The sequence below is a fragment of the Pezoporus flaviventris genome, unplaced genomic scaffold (genome assembly GCF_033815535.1).
Source record: "Pezoporus flaviventris isolate CSIRO_AGI_PZ_B2104156 unplaced genomic scaffold, CSIRO_AGI_Pfla_v1 ptg000002l, whole genome shotgun sequence".
NCBI classification, from domain to species: Eukaryota; Metazoa; Chordata; class Aves; order Psittaciformes; family Psittacidae; genus Pezoporus; species Pezoporus flaviventris.
This window is the reverse complement of record NW_026892550.1, coordinates 42312239-42334851: the sequence shown is the minus strand read 5'-3', so window position 1 is coordinate 42334851 and position 22613 is coordinate 42312239. Positions and strand designations below refer to the sequence as shown.

Genomic DNA, 22613 nt, shown 5'->3' with positions numbered 1-22613 from the left:
GCTTGAGTTTAGACAGCAGGCAAACAAGAGATTTGAAGATCTCTAAAGACACATAGTCTTGCCTTTTTTTTTCCAAATAGTGAGGCAAATAGCCAAGAAAAAATAAAAAAAAAAAAGGAAGGAATTTTAATAATTTACTACAGCAACTAGCTCATTAGCAATCATGAAAATGTGCTTGGGAAGGATTTACTTGATCATGTATAAACACCCACAGAAGCCTTTAAATTAAGTTCCAAAAAAAAAAAAATATCAGTGTCTAAGGTCGCCACATGAAAGTACCACTGTTTTGCCCTTGCAGTTCTCATGTAAGGTTTTGCATGAACTGCAAAACATGCCTCTGAAACTGCTGTTTCCTGCAGGAAGCAGGAAATCTATGGAAGATCTGAATTGGCAGGGGGTTTGGAATTAGGTGATCTTAAGTTCCTTTCCAAGCCAACCTTTACTATCCTATGATTCTATGGTATTAACAGCTACAGTCTTAGTCCCGGATCATTTTACATTATATGCATTACATATTGTAGCATCACATGGCTGACTGGATTTGTCCCCATGAAATCCTGTTTCTGCTTGACGCAGTTTTAATTTATATTTCACAATGTAACAATCTAAAAAGAAAGGATGCAACATCTATAACGGATTCAGTGAAAATCAGCTCTTATTGAAATAATGACTACCATTGTCAGAACATTGTGGATCATCTTTTCTCATAGAAGTCAATAGACAGCTCAGTAATTCTTTTAATATGTGACTTTGCCAGGTGGATTCCAGTGAGAAGGCACTCCGTACCCACGAAGAGCCTGCAACTTCTTTTGCTTCTTCTCAAGCTGCTCTCTCATCTCTACCTTTTCCTGAGAACAAAAAAAAAAAGTGTCAAAAAACCAAAAACCAAACCCAAACAAAGTCCCCACCAAAAAAAAGCCAACAGAAAAGTTACAATTATTGTTATACCTTTCTTGTGTGAAAAGAAAAGTTAACATGCAATGCAGATTTACCTTTTGGAGCTTAGTGCACCCCTTTCAGGGACTCAGTCACACATTGCAAAATGAAACACAAGAGGCTGCACATTCGATGTCATTTACAATTAAGGTTCCTGCCTCAAGGATGGGCTGACTTTGAGCACTCTCTAAGCAAAAAGCCCAACAGAAAGCCTAGTGGATTAGGTACTGTATTTGTCTTGTATATAATTAGTCTCAATCACCTATTTTTGCTAAAAGGATACCTAAATCACAATGCTAAATATGTTATTCACATGTAATGAGAACACTGATACATCTTTGTAACATTCTGTACTTATTAAATCACGCTTCCTATGTACTAGAGCAAATTGGGAATTAAAAAATTTAATTATAAACAAGTATCTATCTAACCTATAAACTGCAAGGTTGTGATGATATTTTCTATTGTTCCAGTGATGGGCAATTAGCATGCTGAAGGATTGGCAAGATACTTACAATATTCTTTTTGTGCCTGAATGACTAATGATTTTCAAAAGACATGTCATTCAAAAAATAAATAGCAATTATTTATATTATTTTTTAATTTTTATGTTGTTCTGTTCTATATAAAATAAGCATTGTTTTTATGCTTATTTTATATAGATGACTGCCATTTCATAATTGTGAGGACAGCAGCTAAGGGTGCATCTGCACTGGAGAGTTAGTTCTTCATGGGTGCAAGTGTTTTTTTGTATTGCACCTGCAGGTTTGTGCTGCATGCTTGAGCAGACCACTTAACTGACTTAAAGCAATTTCTCTCTTGGTGGAACCAAGGCTGACATTATGGACCAGAGCACAGTACCCCATTTGACATGCAGCTGGCTTTCTGGCACATGAACAGTGCATTCATTCCTAGGACTAAGAACTGGCATACGCATTATTGGTAGTAAAGATGTAATAAAGGCTTAAGATCATTAATTGTACCAAATCCAACCTTGGTCCCTTCCACTTCTGCAGCCTATCAGCCAGTATTTTGAAGCATTCTAAAAGTTTCGCATTTACACATGTATGAAACTGTACTGCAGTGTAAGTCCTGCTCTTTCAAGATAGCAGTAAGACAAATGGCAGTCTTACATAACTCATGATCCTAGCCCTTATTCCCTTATTCTCTGCTTTCAACAGAGCTGTAGACTTATTCTCTGCCTTCAATACAAACAAAACTTTATGTTCTAGTCCTAGCTATAGTTGATATTTTCACAAGACACAACTGATAAAATCTTCCCTAAAATAATAAATGTTATTTGAACTAAAAGGAGAAGAAATGATAAAAGATTAAATCAATAACTATAGCTTGTCATACGCTACATCAACTTTATTGTACAGCTTGATTTCTCTGTGGAAGTTTCCTACTCAATAGCCTAGTAAGATGAACACATTTTTCACTTACATAATTCTGGGAAGATCACATTCTTTAGCAGTACGACTACCATGTAATAACTGAATTTTAGATAGGACAGAAGACTTACAACGTTTAAAAAGAGTAACAATAACGGCCTTATTTCTAACATACTGCAATGCCAGGAGATTAAAATTCCAATATATAAAGTATTTTCAGATAGATCTTATTAAATCATATGAAATGAATAACGCACGTCAGCTGTTTCTAACCCAGAAAAGCAACAAATCCGTAAGATTCACCTAGTACATCATTTCATGATGTTTTTAAGCAGCTTTAGAATGCCAAAAATAGGTGCTGAGCATGCTCAACCTCAAGGTAAAATTTCAAACTTCTAGGGCATTTAAACGTACTACATTGATCTTCAAGAATTATTTGAAAGCAGCCTTACTTTTCATCAACTCATACTAGCTTAATGTTTGCCACATGGAATGGAGAACATATTACATCTAGGATACTCACTCTTCTCTACATAAAACAGGTATCAAGATTACTGTCTTAGGAATAATGGAAACTAAACTGATCTGTCATTATAAACTTCCCACATGTTCCTCTCCACGTTCTACTCCTCAGAACAGGAGTGGACTTTAGTATTATGCATTAAGTAAAAAACGATCATTTAACAAGCAAAATATCTAAATTAGCTTGGAGACTACTTGGTGAGCAGCAAGAGGCAAATACTATGAAATAAACAAATAAACCAGAAGCTTAAATTTCCTCCGCAGTACTAAAGTATCTAAGCTCAAGATTATCCTTTTTATGTTAGTATTTAACAAGTGTTAATAGCCTTTTTCAGGGCCTTTATTTTCATGCTTAAAAAGTAATCTTCTCTATGCACTTATGTTATCAAACATTCACAAAATGACCTCTAAAAGTGTAAGTAACAAAATTTCCATTATCATAAAAGCAGAATGTTACTTATATTTTAGAAAAACTACAAGGAGATTTTTATGTCAGTTTTACCCATGCATTATAGTCAACACCTGGTTCAGGAAAGCTGAGGATGAATTTACACATGTATTTCTGTTACTTGTTAATGAAAACATAGTAGAATACTTCCCACCATATTACCCCTATTCTATTTCCCTTCAGACAAAATCCTCTTATTTGACGTAATGCACTTAAAAGGCTTCCACAATTCTGCCCTCTCAGATTTGATGCTTGTTTATCTACCTGTAGGCAGATATCATCCTAGTTCCCTTGATAATACATTGGGACTTCATGGGCATTTCTCTCCTGCAGTTCACTGAAGGTGTGTATTTTCTCTATTACTGTAGAAAGTGAGATAATATTCTGGCCAAACACAATACAGACCTATTGTCTGATATGCTTTCTCAAATAAAAGTGTTTTAGCTGCAAAAGCTGGCACAGTTTCTGAAAGCAATAATGTGAAGACCAGGAATGAGACACATCAGTAAACACTTGCACATAGACACTGAACATGAGACAATTTCAGATGTTCCTCTGCCAACCAATTCAGTACCTATCATATCCTCCAACACCTGCTTATTTTTTGAACTCTATGTCTTACGTAGACACCTGTACATCCTCTAGTCATTCCTCCAACTAGTAAAACTTTTATTAATAATCTCATGGAAGTGATGACCTCATGAATTTATACACTATTTGGATAGGGGAGCATGTGCCAGGCAGCACATTACATTCCCCCCAAAAAGATAATTCTTTTACCTTCATACAGAGTCCAAGACTGCAAAGAAGTCAAATGCACAGTGAGAGGTAACTTCATGCTTTGGTACAACTACACTAATTCAGGATAGTCTGAGTAAGTGGAGCATACTGGGACAGAGCGTTAGCTACTGAAAGGATAGCAACTCCTTGGAAACCAGGAAGAAATAGTCTAAGATGGGACATTAATTATTTGTCAAAACTGAGCTGGAAATCACTTGACAACGAAGACCAAACAAAACACATCTTTCTAATGATTACAGAAATCAGAGGCGTTGTGACAGGGAAACAGGTCGAAAAAGATCTTAAAGGACTTAAACCTAAGACTAAAAAGGTTTGAAAATAGAAGGGAAGACATGCAGGTTCTTGCTCTTTTATGTAACTGAATGTTAAGGACCTTAAACCAGCTGCGTTATTGTTAGGACTTGAGTACTAGGTTAGTTCTCTGCTTAAGAACTGCGATCAAAGTACACTGCTGCAGGAAAAATATAGCTGGGAGCACCAGAATTCCACCCTGTCTAGTAAATGGATATGCTCATTACAAGTGCCTTCATCAATTTTAAGGTATACAAGTCTCCACTTTAAATGCTTCTTTGAATATATATGCACACTGTTGCTGCTGGTGATGCTGCTTGGGTTTGCAGGGATGGCTGGCCGGCCCCTCAGAGATGGTTGCTCCTGACATGGAATGTCAAAAAATTAAGACTAATTGTAAAATGCAAAACACTATGACACGTAGGTAGGCAGAATATGTTTTCTTGCATGCTAAATATCAAGCCCACCATATTTTACCAATTTTGCTTCAGAAATTTGGGGAACTACCTATGTAATGCTGCCATCATCTGGCCTCACTCATAACAGCATGAAAAAACATTAGCATAGCAATACTTCAGTGTTCACACTCATTAATTCATTAATCTTTCTAGTTTTGACAAAGTGAAAAGAAAAATATACCAGCCATTTTTCATATTCCTCCATAGCTTTTTTGTTTTTTTCTTCCTTCTTCGCCTGTTGAATTTCCTGCTTTCTTCTCTCTTGGATTTTTTCTGCTTTCTTCTGTTTTATATATTCTTCCTTTTTTTCATTCCTGTATAATGACAGGGAATAACAGGAGATCATCATGTAACAGAATAAATGATGCATCTGTGACTGATTAACTAAATTAAGTCAAAAGATATTTTACACATTTGATAAAAGATCAAGAATATATATTTACAATCTTCAAAGTACATCTTTATGTATTACCAAGGTATATATGAACCTACTATTCTAGCATGCTATCAGCTTTTCTGTACTACTTTCACTCTTATTTGGTATCATATAAAAAAAACAGACTTAAAACTTCAGTGAACAATAGTAAGTTGCACATATTCTACGAAAACTCTTTGTCTTGTAGAACTAACAAAGAATTGCTCCAGCAAACACATCTCATTTGCTTCTGAATATATCTACATTCACACTTTTTATTCCACAGAACTCTTACATAAAGATTTACCTTCCTTCCTATGGCCTGGTAATGAAGCATGAGACTAATCAGACGACAAATTATAGAATCACAGAATCATAGAGTGGTTTGGGTTAGAAGGGACCTCAGAGATCATGCAGTTCCATCCACCCGGCCTGGCCTTGAACACTGCCAGGGATGGGGCATCCACAGCTTCTCTGGGAAACCTGTTCCAGTGTCTTGCCCCCCTCATAGTAAAGACTTTTTTCCTAATATCTAATCTGAATCTACCCTCTTTCAGTTTAAAACCATTCTCCCTTGTCCTATCACTTCAGCTTTCCTGTAGGCACACTTTAGGAATTAGAAGGCTGCTCTAAGGTCTCCCCAGAGCCTTCTCTACTCCAGGCTGGGCTGAACAAGACCAACTCTCTCAGCCTGTCTCCATAGGAAAGGTACTCCAGCCCTCTGATCATCTTTGTTGTCTCCTCTGGACTCCCCCGAGAGGTCCGCTTCCCTCTTTTTCTTGGGTCCCCAGAGCTGGACACAGTACTCCACAGCTGGGGTCTCACAAGAGCAGAGGGGCAGAATCACCTGAAACAGACCAGGACAGTGTTGACCGTCTGGGCCTTGAGCACGAACTGTCAGCTCATGCTGAGCTTCTCATAAACCACTCAATGAATATTACTTCTCAGTTTCAGTATCTCTGCTTAGTCAGTAGCCTTCTGGGGAGGAAAGCACTGAAGTTACTAAACTGAAAGAAGCTTGTTCTCATTGTTACACTTGTTCTCCATTGGGACTGAAGATTGTGATCCCAAGCATGTCACTGTCTCTCAACTAAAAGCACACCAAGCACTCACAGAAGACCTGTTGCATTTATAAACAAAGATGTGGAAACTATGATATTTCAAACCCCAGTGGAGTAGTACCATTTTTCAACTGCTGACTTGCTGTCTCTCTTCTTCTCTGCAACCAGCTCCTCTTCTTTCTTCTTCTTTCTTGATTCAGACTGTTTTTCCTTTCTGCTTTGTTCTCTTAAATATTCCATTTTTTTTTCTTTCCATTTTTCAAATGCCTGAAGAAAACTACAGATTCATTAGAAATCTTATCCCTCACCTTTTTGTCAGTACTTCATTTGCTTTTTCTGAATTATTATTTTTTTCTAATTTCTGCATATTCCAATTTTGGAATATTTGTTTGTAGCATTGCTCAGAAATGGGTATCACTGTATCTAAAAGAATAAATTATTTTTTCCCAGTTCATTGCCAGTGTATTCATATGGAGTTTATTTTATGTTCAATCAGTCAAACAGAAATATGGAAAAAAATGTCTGTTCGGGTGCAAAGGTTAACATTACATACTTCCAACAGAACAGAATCTAATATGAGCTTTCTTAAAATACTACTATGTTTGGATTTTAGATTCTAGGTTGTTTCTATCTCTTACTGGATTAGTCAAAATTATTCTCAACAATCTCCTGAACCATATCCGATACTCATTCATGTACATATTTCACATCACCTTCTGTGCTGCTTCACTTTTATCCTTATTCTGTTCTGCCGCTTCATTTTTCTTACGTTCCTCAAGCTTCTTTTTTTCCCTTAACTCCTTTGCTTCTCTCACTTTCTTCCTTTTCCATGCTTCAAAAGATGCAATTGCTTCCTCTCTTTTAACAGCTTCTTTCTAGAATGAAAATAAGTGTACATTTAAATGCAGTTAAATATAAAACTATAATTGAAATAGTATGCTTTAAACTCATTATCAAATGTAGGATGAGATAGAGTGATACAGAAATGGAAGATGATTTGCAGACAACATTCCAAGTAATACTCAGTATTAAATGTTAACTACACAGAGTGGTTTATTTCTATGCTCATTTTTAATTTAACTTAATCGAGACAAACTATTCCTGCAAAATATGTGTAAAAGAATATGAAATACATGTTAAATGCTTAGAAGTGAAACATCATAAATACTTAAAAGCCAAATCTAAGAATTTTGTATGGTACTAATCAAAATAGAGTCTTCCATAGATAATCATCTCTTGAGACAGGGAGCACATACATTTTCTAACATAGGACAAATTTAATGACAAATTGAAACTTAACACCTCAAGGGTTGCACCTCCCAAGGTAAACAAACCTGAAAATTACAAAGCACACTTCTAACATACCTTATGAAAATGTGTAGGGAAGCATCAGTCACACACACTTTATAGCAACCATAAGTAGGACACACCATTTAGTGTTTTGACTCACCTCATGCTATTTAGAAAAAACAGGATGCCTTAGAATAGCAGTGATGTAATTAGGCATAAAGCACAGGTAAGCATACTTCAAAGAACTATAGTTTGTCAACTTCTTAAACAAGAATGTAAACAAACCTTTTCAATATTGTTCCTTAGATTTTCAGCTTTCTCCTTTTCAATCCTCTTTGATTCCTGTAGGAAGTGCTTTTTCATTTCCAACCAATTCTGTGAGAATCATTTAGAAGAGTTTTATACTTTTGAAATCTTTTAAAGCTATAACTAAAAAAGTTCTGTTAAAACAACCAAATGTTATTAGAGTAGCACCAATATAATGACCACCAAAATTACTCTAAATTCTTCCTACTTAAATAACTACTTAAATAACTACTTAAATAGCTACTTAAATAACTACTCCATTTGGAAGACCAAGCTGTGATCACATAAACATTGTGATCAAAAAAGTCTAAGGTTCTAAACTATGGCTGTAAAATACAAAAAAGTTTAAGAATCTTTAAGAAAAAAACCTTTTAAAAAATCTTTTAAAAAACTACAAAAAAAGTAAGCATTAAAAAAAAAAGGAAGAATGGAATAAGGATTCTCATCACTTGGTATATTGAACATTGTTTACATTTATTGTCACTATAATTGTCTACCTATAATTAAGAGAATAAAATCCAACTGTGAAAAGAGACGCTTCAAGTATTCATAAAGTGTTATGAGCTATCAGACTTAAATTTTCAAGTTTTAACTAAATATTTGGTAGGCTGCTTAGAGATGCAAGTGTCCTAAATTAAGCCTATTTTACCTTTAAAAATAATGGAGACAATGTAAGTATGTATTTGAGGTTTGAAATTTTGTTCTAGAACAATAACCAGTATTCTAAACACATACAAATATGAACAGCATCTGTAAATAAAAGTAAATAAATCTCACACAGATTAGTAGCAAAAATCTGTTGGAACCCACAAACTAATCTTTATGAAATTCTACACGCAATCCACATAGATTAATCCTTCTGGTGAGAATACTAGACTAGACACTTTTCCTGAATGCCAACTTAATAGAACATAGCAGGAAAAGAAACTTGAAGCTACACACTTATCTATGTTTAGGAAGAAGCAGAAATGAAGAAAAATAATATATATGTCCAGAAATAGTCTGACATAATAAATTGTGAAACATGGTATGTCCCTCATAGCTAGCTTTTTAGTCCATATTTGACAACAAGGCATAGCCAACAGAATAAAAGGATTATTATACCTGTAAGCATATGCAAAGAATATACTGAGAAATACTGATCTCCAGGAAATAGGAGGTGTCAACTCCTATAACAGGGCCTTTATATGCATAGTTTTGTTTGTTGGTTGTTTTGTTCATTTCTTATTTGTTTGGTTTTATGATCTACCTGAAAAACAGCTGCTCGTAAACTATCTGCTTTGTTAAATTCTGTACTGTTCTTCTGCACATGTTTATCCTCCAACACCTTTAATGATCCCATATACTGAGATGAAACAGGTGTAGCTGATGGAACAGCTTTCACTTTTTTCTTCAAGTGTGCAGAACACAGAGACCTATAAAAATATCAAGACACACATATTATCGACTTTTCCATTTACTGTAGTTGATACCAAGGTGTCTTCCTTTTATCTCAGTGTGTATTAAAAGTTACTGTGATTGTCTCTACATGCACTTGGCTGGGCATAGGGGAAAGAGGAAGAAGCCCATTTTCTCCTGAGGGCTTTATTATTCCCAAAACAAGCCACTACTCAACATATCCAGCCAAAGAAAGTTTAAAAATCCCTTGCTCATTTACCTACAAACCAGCTTAAAACCTGTAAAGACATCACGAACTAGATACACTGGTGGAGCTAGTAGACCGCACTCATTACAGACACTGGCAAAAGACTTGGAATCTGATCTGGTACAACCTTGACCAAGGGTTAGAATAGCAGGCTACATCCACTAAACTTTTTACCTGTTTAGTTGTCAGCAGTGAAGACAATGCTGACAGAAAACAAGAATGAAGAAGCATTGTCAGGGCAGTTACATGCACCTCACACTCTGTGGAGTCTGATACATAGCACCTTTCCCTTACCTGTCAGATAAAGAAGCTTTCCTGACTTGTAGAACACTCTCTTTTGTTTCACTTAGTTTCTAAGAAACACAGAGGAAAAGTAAAATTATAGTTATGTAACAGAACCAGACCAGGATTAAACAGATTTCTACAATCTAACAATGCTGGGAGGGAATTAGACTCAATGATCCCTATGCGTCCCTTCCAACTCAAAACATTCTGTGATCATATGATGTTAGAAGAATAGGCAAGAAAACCACTTTAATATAGAAAGGGTACAGTACAGGGTAAGAAATTAAAAAAAAAAAAAAAGAAGTTTCCCTGTTATTATATCAACACTTTTAACCATTTTTAATACTTAACTTTAACAGTTAAGTATATCTACATATTTTCTTTCCTATGATAAAGTGCTTTGCATCTTATCCATTATTCAAGTCACGCCATGGATTCCATTCTCGGCCAACATACACTGCCCATTTCAATTCTTCTAACCTGACAACAGCGATTTGATGTTTTCATTTGGATAAGGTTATTTCTTAAGATTGGCAAACACATTTATTTGATTTAAATTATTTGTGTAAAAGGTATTTCCTACAGCTTCCTTAAAACTACACAGAATTTCTCAGAGCCTCCATTCTAGAAGCCAGAGATAAATTATCAGCTTTACAGAGGTCTGCACATTTAAGGTACCAACAGTAACTTTACTTTTCACTGTGCTTCTAGGACATTGTTCTAAACAATGGTAAAAATGCATATGAATAATACCTTGATACAGTCCTCTGAAGTGTTCTTTGCCTCCCCATGCTCAGATTGATCATTTACCGATACCTTCTGTATTGTATCAGTTACTACTTGCCCCTCCATTGTTTTCACCTTTTCATCTGAACTATCTTCTGCTGACTTCTCTAATTTCTTTGTTTCCTCATTTACTGTGTTCATCATTGCTTTTGTCACAGCAGAGGATTTTCTATTATTGTTCTTCAGTTTCAAGTCACTGGCGTTGATCTGATCTTGATCTAACAGGAAAAAAATATTGAAAAGACACATTAACAAGAATTTCATTGTTTCCAAGTATTGTTATTTCTGCACTAAAACCATCACTTTCTGAAACTTATTACAAAATTTGATATAATTTTTTTTTCTGTATACTTCTTTCTAAGAACTATATGGACTGTTAAGAAGAGTATTCATTTGTATTGTATATACATGTAAGACTGGAGTAGCGACTGAAGTTTTAACAAACATTCTGGAACGTGGGAGCACGTCAAAGGCAAAACTTCCCATCTGCCTTACCACCCAAACACGGTTCTAATGGAAAAAACAAAAGCAAGAGCCATTGCAACCACAGCAAGAGTTCTTCTGACATCTAGCAAACTACTAATGAAGTTTCTACAACAACTTGGGTCACAAAAACTGCTTTCATTGTGTGGTGTTTTTCAGGGGTACAGGACACACAGGGAAACAATGGAAAGATCCTGTGGTGGGGATTTAAACATCACCTCAAATTAAATGTATGCCTAAATGGTGAACTTGTCATTTATGAAACTATTAATAATACTTAAACCCCCCTTTTTATCAGATCTGTACCAATGCAAAGATTTAAATTTGCAAAACAATTCAGACACAAACCAGAAAAGGCCATGGTAAACTCCAAATTACAGTCTTCTACAATCTTTAGATGGAATTCTCAAAAGAAATACGAATTGTGGATTGAGAGATTAACTCCAAGTTACCTGAAGAAAGGAGTATCAGTGCTGACAATCTAAAAAAATTAACCTAGATTTACAATGATGAGGGTAAGTTCTAGGTGACAAGGAGGATTCTGAATTTATATGAATCATTTTCTATTATGTGTTGATATGTAAACTTTCATTTACTTTACACTTACTAGATAGTAAAACTCTATGTAAACTGTTGGCATCAGAAACTGTACAACTCCAATTAAGCCGCAGCATGTAGCACACACGGCACTGGTGACAGCAGATTTACTATGAGCACTATATAGGATAAACTTCACACACAAGTCAGTTTAGCTTTGTTTGCAAAATGGATACAAAATACCAACCTTCCCTTAGCTGAGAAATGCCACATGAAACTTGCATGTATTATTATTGTAGTTACTTTCTTGACAGTTCAAGCTATACAAGTTTGATCAGTCTTCTGGGAATTCTTACACCTGCACACTTCAGCATCACACTTAAGCAATTTTTTCCAATCCCTTTTCCTCTGCCTTTGTTAAAGTCTCTGTATCGTTGTTTCTATGTCCTCCTTTGTCCTGACACCACCACCTTTATTATTCTCTTTCTCTTATGCTGTCCCTGCATGTGGAGAATCTACCCATTCCAGTACAGTGATGGGTAAAAAGGTTTCTAAAAGCCCATTCCAGTGGTTTTCAACCTGTGACCACATATTTTTTGTAACCAGTCTGAAAAAAAGGGGGCTAAGAAAGGTAAAGTCAATGGATACTGTTGAGAAGCCTACAGATCTGGTATTTCTTAAAGGGTCTGCACACCCCTAAGAACTGTTAGTGATTCACAAATCAAAAGAAAAAAAAAAAAAAAGGGCAAAAAATCCCACAACTCAGTTTATATTAAACTTTTTGGGAAAAGTGAAAGAAGAAATGAAAGGTCTACCCTAGTCACGTTGACTGCAAGAGGAAATCAAATGACTTAAGCCTCAAAGATGCTTATAATCAATGATGCATACCCTTGACATAAGTCAAAGTACAAAATCTAAATTGTCCAACTTTAATCTCTTCTTTCTATTCCTGGGATGCCTCTAAGACCAAATCTCTCAGTACCTGGCATGATACTGTATTTGAACATATCTGCAAGGAGGCTAGGCCAGGCCGTTCTCAAAATCAGAAAAGAAGAAGACACAAGGGCATGAGAAAGATACTGCAAGGGAATAGAACGGAAATTAAGAATGCTGCTGATTTTAAGATTGCTTGTATTGTACCATTAGATATTACTAAGGTATAAATGGTTAACAAATATCTCGTTGTACGTATCTAGGCTCTACCTTTTACAGGTGGTGCTTCTCCACACATCAGGAAATCGGAGTCTCCAAATCTTTCATTTGGGGAAGTAAAATTAATGGAATATGATGGTAAAATACTCTCTAGGCATGGACCCTGAGATCAGAAAGTGACAGACATATAAGTGAGCAAATCATAGCACATCAGTATAATTTAACTTGACTTTATAATACTTTGACAGAATGCGTGTCAGAACTCTCTAGGAGAAGTATAAATCTTATTTTATATTTGTAGAAATACATGCACAATCAGCACATATGGCTGCAAACCATCACAAAATCCTGTTTCTAGTTAGAAATAAAAACAGTGATATTCTTTTATCTGGCCCTCAAAAGAATGCTACTGGCAAAGACATTTTTTCCCACTCCTTTTTTTTTTGTTCTATTTTTCTCCCTGAAAGTTTTGTCAGCTAAATGAAACTTAGTTTCTCAAGTTTTCAATGCAGATGGCAAATATCAACACATATACTCTCTTACTTCAGCACCAGGGATTTTAGCAAGCAGTTTTTTCTTGGATGTGGCTTGGGCATTCTTAGCAGTTAGGGATGACGATGCCGAAAATGAAGAAAATTCTTTTCTAGAAGTTATTTTTCCTTCTGTCCTATTTTCCACAGGACTACTTTTTCTCAACATACTTCGTCGTTGAGGTGATGGTCTAGAACAGGTATCTAATGAAGGAATGCTGACATCCTCAGCTGAAAATAAACATTACAGTTTCAGTTATGTCTAGTTAAAGACATTTTAGTCTGGAACACTACTATGTCAAGACAGATTCAACTATTTTCAGTTAAATGAGCTATTTAAATAATAGCACAGCTTTCTTAACACAGTGAGGCCATATACAAACATCTATATAAAGAGTTACAGCCACTTTTTCACAAAGTTTAATGAAAGTTTTACAGCTTCTAATATAATCTCTACATAGACAATCTATGAACTTATTTTTTCCATTTATCATTATCTCTGTACATATTGAAACTACACTTAAGGGCTTATCTGCAATTAAGAGAGAGAGAGACAGAGTTTTCATAAATCTAGAAGAGAGCATATTTAATACAGTTCTGTTGTAAGAAACCCTTTCTGCAATTCTGCTTCTCCAGTTATCTACTAGTGAAGGTACAAAGGGAAGACTGCTTCACTTGCTCCGCATGGTGCAGAACAGAGCAACCTAGGTAGGAGGAGACATCATTAAGAAGTGCAGTTGAAGAGGAGGGCTTGCGTTGGGTTTCTAGCTTCTTCAATGACATCTCTGCTCCCTGCCTAAGGCTGTCGGCCACTGGGCAGCAGAACCACCATGCAAACATTTCTCACAGATTTCTGTCCTCTGGCTTCTCACCTTCCTCCTGCTTAGCAATGCTACCTTTTTCACGTTTTCTTCCCCCTGGCCCACTACCAACAAAATCAGGCTATATAACCTTTCTACCTGCCTTTTTCTTTATGCATGCTGATCCACATAGAAACACTTATCTAGTTCCACGCATTGACACATAAGCATTTCTTACTAAGTCCCTAGTTCATGCAATTCTATCACAGGAAATGAGAGAATCATCAGACCCATCCAGCAGTCACCTGAGTAATGTCTATGTAATTAGTGTAAAGTTAAGAGAGCTAAGAAGTCACAATGTTCCTGCAAGTGCACCAACAGTTTTTCCATACAGTAAATCACAAGAAAAATCAAAGCAGCAGAAAAAGCTGATTAATCTCTGGATAATCACCTCCTCTGTTGGACTGAGATCAATTTATCTAATACAAGAAAATTTGCAACGGTTGACTACTGATGATAATATGCTAGTACCACTGTACTACTTAAGATCCACATGAAGAAAAGGATTACGTCTTCTGCCAGTCTAAAACTACACAAGCATACCGGTAAGGAAAGCCATCTGCCTAGCTGCACAGTCACATATCCAGCCCTTTGGTGCCATCATGTGGAATGAAAAAAAGGAGCTGACATCACTAATCATGCTCTATCAATTTCAAAGTTGTAATCTTCCATCACAGGTAATGACAGTCATAAATTTTTCTCAACATCAAACAGAACGAATTTTTCTCATGTTAGGAAGTAGATAAAAAATATGAAGTCCTTTGATATTTGAAATTTGTAAAAGTATATAAAGTCAGTTATCAGAAAGTTTCTCTTTTCATATTAAAAATTAATTAGCTATTCCTATAATGAAACACTAAAGTTCAGGTTTTTAATATATTTGACTATATTAAAAGTGGCTCAGTAACTTCAAAATAAAAGAACATTTGAAGTTTTAATTTTGTGACGACGAGAAGTCTATCATTCAAAAATGTTTTGGTTGCAGCTCATTTTCTGGATTCCGTTACATTATAGCACTGTGATGTCTCAGCATCACAATTTCAACATTGTATTTGTGAACACTGCAGTCCAACTTCACTGGCCCTAGAGAAGGGATGCCTGTTTAAGGACCTTTCCATTAAAGGGTACATATATGCTGTGGATACTGTGTGAATCTGTGCTATGCACACACAGAGATGGCAACTCTGTAGCCCTCCCACACCTTCCATGGACATAGGCTGATGAAGAGCTGGACCCAAAGTAGCACCCAAAACAACTGTTTTTCATCTCCTGAAAGGAAAAGGAAATAAGAACCTCCTGCTATTTGGCCCACGTTGGGTTCAGTTTAGCCTCTGGAAGCTGGAGGATAGCAAAACATGTATTTTTAGAAGAATATTGAATAAATTTCCTGCAAGCCAAAGCAGCTGATACTTAACACAGAAAATAAGCCAAGTTATAACACTTTAAAATATTATAATATGGCTAAGCAAATAAGAGCAACAACATTCAAATGTTTCTATTCACCTGATGCTGAGGCATTTCTTGGTTTGTGCACCCGTGGCTTTGGTATTGGTATTTTTCTCTCCTGATTTCTTTTCTTTTGCAGTTTATGAATAGGCAAGTCATTGCAGTGGTCACTTTCATTATTATCACGCCGTACTTCTTCAGCAGCTGAACGCTCTTTATTATTTTTTCCGTCATCACTCCCATTTTGAATCTTCAAACATTCTTCTTCACCATCTTTTCTGTCATCCTGTATGTTTTCACTTTCTAAAAGTGTTATTTGCTGAAGCTTCTTTCCATGAAAGGATAAAGAGAAGTCATCAACAGCTTCATTTTCCAAATCTGCTGCCTTTTGTGAAGCATCATCATCTGAGAGAGGACTCTCAACAGCAACTGATTTCTTAGTGCTTTCATCACTTGAATAACTTTCATTAAGTTCTTCCCCAACACCTGAAAATAACACATTATCAACTTCCACTTGAGACAAGTGTAAAAAATGGGACACAAACTGTATCTTCTATAACTGAAAAATATTTTTCATATAATATTCTCCTGACTTAAGTCTCTGAGCATTTCTCTTTCTCTACCTGTGACCTCTGCAAAGCCACCAAGCTAGATACTTATTCTACTTCCTTTCCTGTCATCTATTTCCATGGACCCAATCCAAATAAAATACTTGAAATATTCACTGGTTAATTCTTATCTGTTATGCAGTTCAAATCCTTTCTAAAAAACTAGGTCTCCAGTGCCATAAGTGGAAGCAAGTCAGCAACCACAAAACTAGGCATGTTTGGTTACCAGAATCCAACCTCCATTCAATCCACTTCTACTGAAAGAATAACAATTCTTTCTAATAGAAAGAATTCTATTCTCTTCACTTCTGTCCCATCTGAAATCTACCAGAAGATACTCAAAGGAGGTATTTGCTCTAATGCTAAGGTTCATGTGTTTAACAAAAATATTTTTATCTTTGTGCAGCCTGCTATTTTTAAGTGACAATTTCAGAGCTCAAATGCTTGAGGAAGACAACAAAAAGTGTCATGATAGCGTACCATAGTTAATGCAGGAGGAGCTTTTTTTCTAAATCTTGTTAGCAAAGGCAAATCAAAGCATCTCACAAACTTTTAAAAGATGTTTCAGATGTGAATGAAAAATGAGACACAAAGGAAGTCCTTTGAAAAAGCACAGGTTGAGACAGTTTGGCTTGTTCAGCCTGGGGAAGAGAAGGTTCCAGTGAAACCTTAGACCTTCTAATACCTAAAGAGGGCCTACAAGAAATCTAGAGAGGGACTTTTTACAAGGGCATGTAGCGATAGGACTAAGGGAAATGACTTTAAAATAAAAGAGGGCAGATTTAGATTAGATATTAGGAAGAAATTCTTTACTGTGCGGGTGATGAGGCACTGGAACAGATTGCCCAGAGAAGCTGTGGATGTCCCATCCCTGGAAGTGATCAAGGCCAGGTTGGATGGGGCTCTGAGCAACCTGGCCTAGTGGAAGGTGTCCCTGCCCATGGTAGCGGGTTTGGAACTATGTAATCTTTGAGGTTCCTTTCAATCCAAAGTATTCTATGACTCTGAAAAATACATTATGGTATTTAAGACTCATATTTCCCTTAATATGCTCCACCACATGAGGAGGAAGAAGAGATATTTGACCAATCTCCTTAGACTAAACATAAATATTATCAAATGTCAAATGCATCCTGTCCTAAGAAAAACAGCCAGATCCTGGCTAGTGTACACTGCCAGGCAAGCATACCAGCATGCTCTGCAGTGCGTCCTGCAGCCCTTATTTCCTGATTGTCCAGACTGGGAAAACAGTAAGACAACACAGCTTTCTCTCTGCCCATGTACATTTTCATTCACAGTGCTGCGTGCTACTGTCCCATCCAGGTGTAAACAGTATGGCTAGGAAGTAAAACTGGCCACCGCAACTGTGGGAAACAGCTTCTGTTCTAGGAGGTTGGCACCACCACTGATGCCACTAGGAGTTCTGCTCCTAACTTGGAAGAGAAGGACTAAATGATTTAGAAGTTGTTAGAACACAAAATCTTGTACAATGAAATCTACTGACTCACAAAGATTGTCTGTGATCTAGTAATTAGTTAAGAAAGGGAAGAACAACAAGGAAGAATATTTTGTCTTACCATTTAGCACATTATCTTTGTCACTCTCAAAGTCATCTGAGTACTCAGCTGCTTGCTCTCTTGCTGCATGTGCAGTAATTGCTTTTTGTAGCTCATCCTAAAATGGTTTCACAAATAACTCTTACATAAAAGGGAAAACTCACTTCTTTAAGATCAGCATCAATTCCTCCCTCCCACACACACATAAGACTAATCTATTTAACTGTAAGTTATTGTGAAGGGTAAGTAAAATACACTATTTTCAATCTATCATCATTCCCCAAACTTTCCTTTGTTTTATATATATATGTGTGTGTGTGTGTGTGTGTGTACAAAATCCATGTATTAAATTTGCATTTCTTTGCCATAAGAAACATATCTTGCATATCCCTTTTCCATTTTTGGCAATAATTATGTATCACCATTTGACACTTCTTCCCTTTTCATTGGTTTTGCTAGGCAAGAGCAGCACAACAAAAATGCCTGCACAGCCACCAGTGACAGGGAGGGTGATCAGGGACCTCTTTGTTCAGTGTTGCAGGACAAGAACCTGAAGCAGGTGGCAGCTCGGAAACAATGGAAGAACCACTGGTATTCTGGACTCCTTGCTGTAGGACATCGTGGACACAGCACATATATATGGGTTATCAACGCAACTAGCCTTACTTGCAGCTTAAAAATACACTAAGAAAGGAATCTGAGCTGATTCAAGACTGAGTCACACACCACTGAAGGCCTTAGGACAGGTTTCTTGACATGCCTCTTACGCTGTTCCTGAGGCACCTGCTGTCAGCTGCTGCTGGTCCTTTAGCCAGACATGTTTGCAGGACCATGAAGAACTGGGAAGTCAAGCTGTCCACATCCTGTAGCTACTGGCTCCTGGGTCATGCACAGGGGGCAGCTTTTGGTGTCTGCACACAAGGACACCGGCTGCCCAGTTTTCATTTTGATTTGCTAAACCTGCTTTTCTCTGCGTGTTGTCTTTAACAGCGAACGGCTGTATTCGCAGTCGCAGAAACCCCCTGGCAGCCAATCGCCACCGCCGCCGCTTCCCGGCCCCACCGGCCGCGCTCCCCGCCAGCGGCCTGCCACCGCCCCCGGCCCCCCCCCCCCGCTCACCTGCACCGCGCCTCGGCCCGACGACCGCCGACCGCTTCCTGCCCTAGACATGGCGGCGTCCCCGCCGGCCGGCCGGCCCTACGAGAGGCACTGCCCCCGGCGGCACTGCCTGTCGCCTAGCAACGGCGCCGAGCGACCGAACAAAGGGCGGGCCAGCGGCGGCCCGGGACCGGCTGGCGGAACGCTCCGCCTTCGCGCCGGGGCTGCAGGTGGGGTGGCACCCGCGGTGCTGTAACTGCGAGGTTTAGATCGCTGAGCGGCGGTCCAGGCCTTCGGGACCTCTGTTCTCTGTGGCCGCCGGCGCAGACGTTAAGGACAGCGGAGGACAGACATGTCTGTGCATCAGAACTGAGGCCTTCTGCCACCACTGGGCAACTTTCTTACCTGGGCCCAAGTCACCTCACCCGTGCTTTGAGCAAACCAGCTGTGGTCCACAGGGTTTATTATTTCTGCCCATACCCTACATACAGCACACATACCTGCTCCCACAAGGTACAGACATACCTGTGTGCCACCACAGGCATATTGTTGTGGCAGAAGACGCTCTTCCAATTGGGTTAACTGTCCAAAATGTCCTCCTTTGGATTTAAATCTTAGATTAAAATTTTAAATTTTAGAGATTAAGGAGTGACAATGTAATTCACCTGGTGCTTGTACCTCCTAATACTCCAGTTTGTATTTCCCCCAGTGGTGGTTGGCAACACACGTGTGGAGCTCACTAGCCTCTGGCTGGCCAGACACTTCACCAAGCAGCACGTGTCCTTGGCTGTCCCCAAGCTTATCTGTCTTCATATGAGCAGTGATGGGGAGATCAAACTGCAGAATGATCTGGGAATATTGATCTCATTCATCAAAAGAAAACCGTTGACGTCAGGACTACATACAAATACACACTTCTTCCTCCAGTTTAAATGCTTCTGATTGCTCCTTTACTAAAATAAGACATGGTCCAGTTGTTTTAGTGCTAATAAAGGACTTCTAACATGCTTTCTGTACTGGTGTTATATTTGCATGTATTAATCTTCCTCCAAACACATTACATTTTCACATGTTGTGCAGAAGAAAATCTCTCTGACAGAAACATGGAGCAAATATGTAGGACAGAGCCTTAGGACTTGTTTGCCTCTTGTTTATTTATGTTGAGTTACATTGTAAAAACAGTGCAGTTATGCAAAGACCTCAACACATTTAGGGGGAAAGAGGACCCAAGTTCTAACAGGTAACATTGGATTTAAACTAACAACTGTGAATGATTAATTGATATTTATGTATCATCCATGAGTAGCTAGCTGCTTTGTTTACCTATATTTCTTTATGACCAACTAATGCTGATTTTTCATGGCATTTGTTGAGAGTTATGCTTGCTGCACAATTTTTTGTCCTCTATTCAGCCTTAATTTTGCATCTATGCTATTCCATCTTTGTGCAATTCCATCTCTGTGGAAATTGGGCATACTTGTTTAGAATTTAAAAAGTAAGAAAAAACAAATGTGTGTGTTCTCTGTAATAATGTAAGCGATTGCTAACATTAATATTGTTATTAATAATGTTAGCGATTGCTAACATATTAGCAATCCCTAACATTATTACAGGCTAAATTATGTCCATGCCACAAAAACATGAGGTGCACACTTTATTTAATTCCAGAAGGTGGCAGCAAAATATTTTAAAATTTTATAATCTGTTCATTTTTTTTTTGGTAAATATCCTTTATCCTAGCTTCTTTTTCATTACCACTGGTGTATATGGGAGACATTGTATTATTTTAGATCAGTTTTCCAGCCTTATATATACTATAGAGATGGAAGAAAATTTGGTTTCAATTTTCATGCTATTTATATGAATCATGCAATGGGACCTCGTGTCACCTGTATTGTTAAATATTCAATGCACTGAGTTGGTAGGATGTGAAGGAAACAAGACCAATACTGTCAGCACTGAAGAACTCAAAATGTGTGGAGATGTTTTTGTCAAAATGCATGAACATCAGATCAGCATCTTCTAGACTTACCTCAGGCAAAATCCCATTGAGACCCACTGACATAAATAGGATTTATGCCTAAATATGAATATAGAGCTCTGAGTATAAATATAAAGGTTTTTAAGAGTCTTGCTTAACTAAAAGAAAAAAAAACAAAAGGAGGCTTATTAAGGGCAAAAAAGCAGAAGACAGGTAGAGCAGAGTGCTGGGCCATCTAATCTAGGTCATGCTTTGCCAAGAAAGGTTGGACCAGATGATCCCTGAGGTCCCTTCCAACCTGGTATTCTGTGATAAGATTTTATTGCATCAAAATGAGTGTTATCATCTGCTCTTTAATTAGTAACTGTTGCGTATATGACAGGTATTAATTGGACAAGGAAATGTATGTTTAAAGGTAAAATTGTGCTTTCAAGTATACATGGAACATTGGGAAAAATAATCTTAAATAATCCCAGCGACTATATTCATTTGGCTAAAATAAACTTAGAAGTAACGTTTAATTCTGCTGCCCAAGTGTATGTTCTCTGCAATGGCCGGAACCTTAAAAAAAAAGCCTTTTAGAACAAGCAGTACCATGCAATGTAATTCCAATCTGCAAGAACGATGTTACATTCAGAAAGCAGTCAGCTGTGGTGAGTTTTTTGATGGCTAGCTCATATACATATAAACAACTTCCAGAAGTAGTTTATTTTATTCATGTGGCTAGAGTTTCTAGGATTGGATTCAGTGTTTCTTCTGAACAAATGACACACAAATTAAGAAATCCAAAATCATATACCATAAATCATCTGAAGTCAAAATAGATAAAACCCCTTACTGGAGAGAAATGGTGTTGTGCTTGCTTTAGTATTCCTTCCCAAGGTCAAAAGTTGTACTTGAAGGAGACCTAACACCATGACACAATGCCCAAGTTGGTGCACATTCCTGTAGAAAGTGTTTTTTGGTGTTTGTTGCAAGGGTCTCCACACATAAATGACTGTTTCTGTTCTTAACATCAGTAGGAATTAGACATCTAGCTCCGAGTGCACCTGACTCTTGGATTTTGCATACATAGCAGTTTAGCAGAGTAACATAGTTACCGAGTCAAGTAGCTTCTTTGGTTTTAGACAACAATGAGATCTTCTACCTGTGGGTCATTCTCCCAGACAATTTTAAGTACAAGTATTAATCTTTTCACATTTTCTTCCCAGTTCATATGAAATTACACAATATACTGTATTTTGCAGGGCTATACCTGTCCTGACAAAATATACTCTTCTTTTTTTCTTGTCTGTAAATAAAGACAGAAATACAATCAACTTTATGTCTATAGGGTTAGATATGCCAGGGAAACCACATTCCTTCACTGTAATTCATCCAGTATAGACATGTCTGCACTGGGCTTGACCTTTGCTGTCTCAGATGGTGAGAGGAGCGTTGCTGTGTTGGGAAAACATTCATCATAGTGTAAGCACAGAAAAAGCTGGGTTCTTCTCTGAGCTTGTAGTCTGGAATAGATGCTGCTCCACCTCAGCTACTCAGAGGCACAAAGGTGCCTGAACCAGCTTAAAATCAGTTTCTGAGTAACTGAAAAAAACAGCCACCCACCACTGCAGAGAAGTATACAATAGGACTTGAGCCTTTTGTTCTCCTCACTGATGTTATTTTAAGTAAATTACATTCTTTCTTAGAGAACAAGCTGTTCAAACCATGACACTGCCAGT

General features: G+C 37.5%; 1 protein-coding gene across 1 annotated transcript; it reads right to left on the bottom strand.

Moving 5' to 3' along the window:
- Positions 1-637: 637 nt before the first annotated feature.
- On the bottom strand, positions 638-19016 carry MAP9 (microtubule associated protein 9). Its single transcript, XM_061476017.1, has 13 exons — positions 18930-19016; positions 17832-17928; positions 15704-16132; positions 13354-13571; positions 12862-12973; positions 10606-10856; positions 9862-9920; positions 9172-9337; positions 7902-7991; positions 7040-7201; positions 6448-6593; positions 5032-5164; positions 638-848 (listed from the first exon to the last, which is right to left on the bottom strand). The coding sequence occupies exons 1-13, from the start codon at positions 18978-18980 to the stop codon at positions 738-740; spliced, it is 2025 nt and encodes a 674-aa protein (XP_061332001.1). The 5' UTR covers positions 18981-19016; the 3' UTR covers positions 638-737.
- Between the last annotated feature and the right edge of the window lie 3597 nt (positions 19017-22613).

Coding starts and splice junctions, on each gene's coding strand:
- MAP9 (XM_061476017.1), bottom strand. CDS start 18,980: ATGTCTAGGGCAGGAAGCGGTCGGCGGTCGTCGGGCCGAGGCGCGGTG. Junction 9,921..10,605: donor CTTCAGAGGACTGTATCAAG/GTATTATTCATA, acceptor TGTGTTTCTTAG/AAACTAAGTGAAACAAAAGA. Junction 9,338..9,861: donor AAAGCTTCTTTATCTGACAG/GTAAGGGAAAGG, acceptor ATATTTTTATAG/GTCTCTGTGTTCTGCACACT.